Source organism: Poecilia latipinna, unplaced genomic scaffold (assembly GCF_001443285.1).
Source record: "Poecilia latipinna isolate Pla-1442-1.1 unplaced genomic scaffold, P_latipinna-1.0 Scaffold1870, whole genome shotgun sequence".
Classification (NCBI taxonomy): Eukaryota; Metazoa; Chordata; class Actinopteri; order Cyprinodontiformes; family Poeciliidae; genus Poecilia; species Poecilia latipinna.
The window spans coordinates 85,491-86,853 of NW_015114486.1; the positions used below are offsets into that span (position 1 = coordinate 85,491).

A 1,363-nucleotide genomic window follows, 5' to 3' on the forward strand; every position below is an offset into this window, starting at 1 on the left:
ATGGAAAAGCTCCAGACATCAGAAGCATTTTAACAGAACATGAACCAGTCAGAGACATCTATGAGCACCCTGCTGGGAACGGAGGCCAGAGGGCACGAAGAAGACTTTAACTTTTTAACAGTTTTATCAACTCGTTAAGGGACACCGGCTCTAAACCTCCAAAGGTCGCATTGCAAACTGGAGGAGACACCGGCTCCACGCTGGAAAGAGGAAGCAATCTAAGGTCAGAAATTCTGTTTCTGAAAAATGTCAGGATGTTTTCACCTGGGTGAAGGCACAGCAACATTTCTGTCACAGGGACAAATCAGAGATTTCAATGTTAAAGGCGAGTTTGGTTTGTGGCGGTTTAAGGAAACGAGGTTTGGCAGCTTCCACAGCTCTGCTAGCTAGCAAGTCTGTCTCTAAGTATTTGCAAAGAAATGCAGAAAGAATCCAAATGGTACCGCTGGTACTGGTCCGCCTGGGATGGGGACCAGTACCAGGTCCCCATCTGGTGCGTCTCTTAGAGTTCTGGTGGTACTCTCCGTCCAGAACCGTGATGAAACCTCCCAGTCCACAACACAGAGCCTCAGAGGTTCTTCCTGGTGGTCCATCTTCCTGACGGCTCTGGTACTGGCTGGCCCGGGTTCTGGACTTCAGTCTGATTCTGTTCTGAAAACCTGGCCTGATGTTCTGGTGGATGCAGGCGGGTCGGTTCTGTTGGCCTGAGGTTCTGTGTCTGTGCAGGTGGGGGACCGTATCGTCAGCGTCGGGGGACAGCCGGTGGACGGACTGACCCACAGCGAGGTGGTCGCCATGCTGAAGAACAGCTACGGGAACATCAGCCTGCAGGTGAGCCTCTCCGGTTCCGACCTGAGGTTCTCCTCGGATCAGAACCGGTACCACCTCTGGTCATGGTGAAAAGAGAGTACAACCCAGGTTCTGGTCCAGCGCTCATGTCATTTTCACCGAGAAGTTAGAGGCTGTGAAGAGCAGCTAGAACCGGGCCTGTGTCCGGATCGGTCAACCTTTAGAACCAGAACCTTTACAGTGGCTCCGGTCCAACTGGAGCGTTTACTGAAGACGGTTCCAGGTCCAGACATGGCCTTGGTTCATGACTCCTGGTCTATTTAAAGCTTCCTGTTTTGTCTTGTTGGGGAGGTTCTGTCTGGCCCTGACCCGGTCAGAACCCTTCTCAGGACGGGTTTCAGGTCCGATCAGAACCGGTTCTGATCGGACCTGAAACCCGTCTGCTGTCTTTAGGTGGTGGCCGACACCAACATCAGCGCCATCGCTTCTCAGGTGGAGAGTCTGACCAGCAGCTCCAGTCTGACGGCCAGCACCGACACACACACCGAGTCAGAGTGAGAACACACACACACAC

General features: G+C 53.0%; 1 protein-coding gene across 1 annotated transcript in view; it reads left to right on the plus strand.

Annotated features, from left to right (window-relative positions):
* Nucleotides 1-1,363, plus strand: part of patj (PATJ crumbs cell polarity complex component) — an 86,993-nt gene that overhangs the window by 77,774 nt on the left and 7,856 nt on the right. The window contains exons 43-44 of the mRNA XM_015014979.1: nucleotides 727-831; nucleotides 1,243-1,343. Coding sequence (XP_014870465.1) covers nucleotides 727-831; nucleotides 1,243-1,343 — 206 coding nt within the window. The remainder of the gene's footprint in view (nucleotides 1-726; nucleotides 832-1,242; nucleotides 1,344-1,363) is intronic.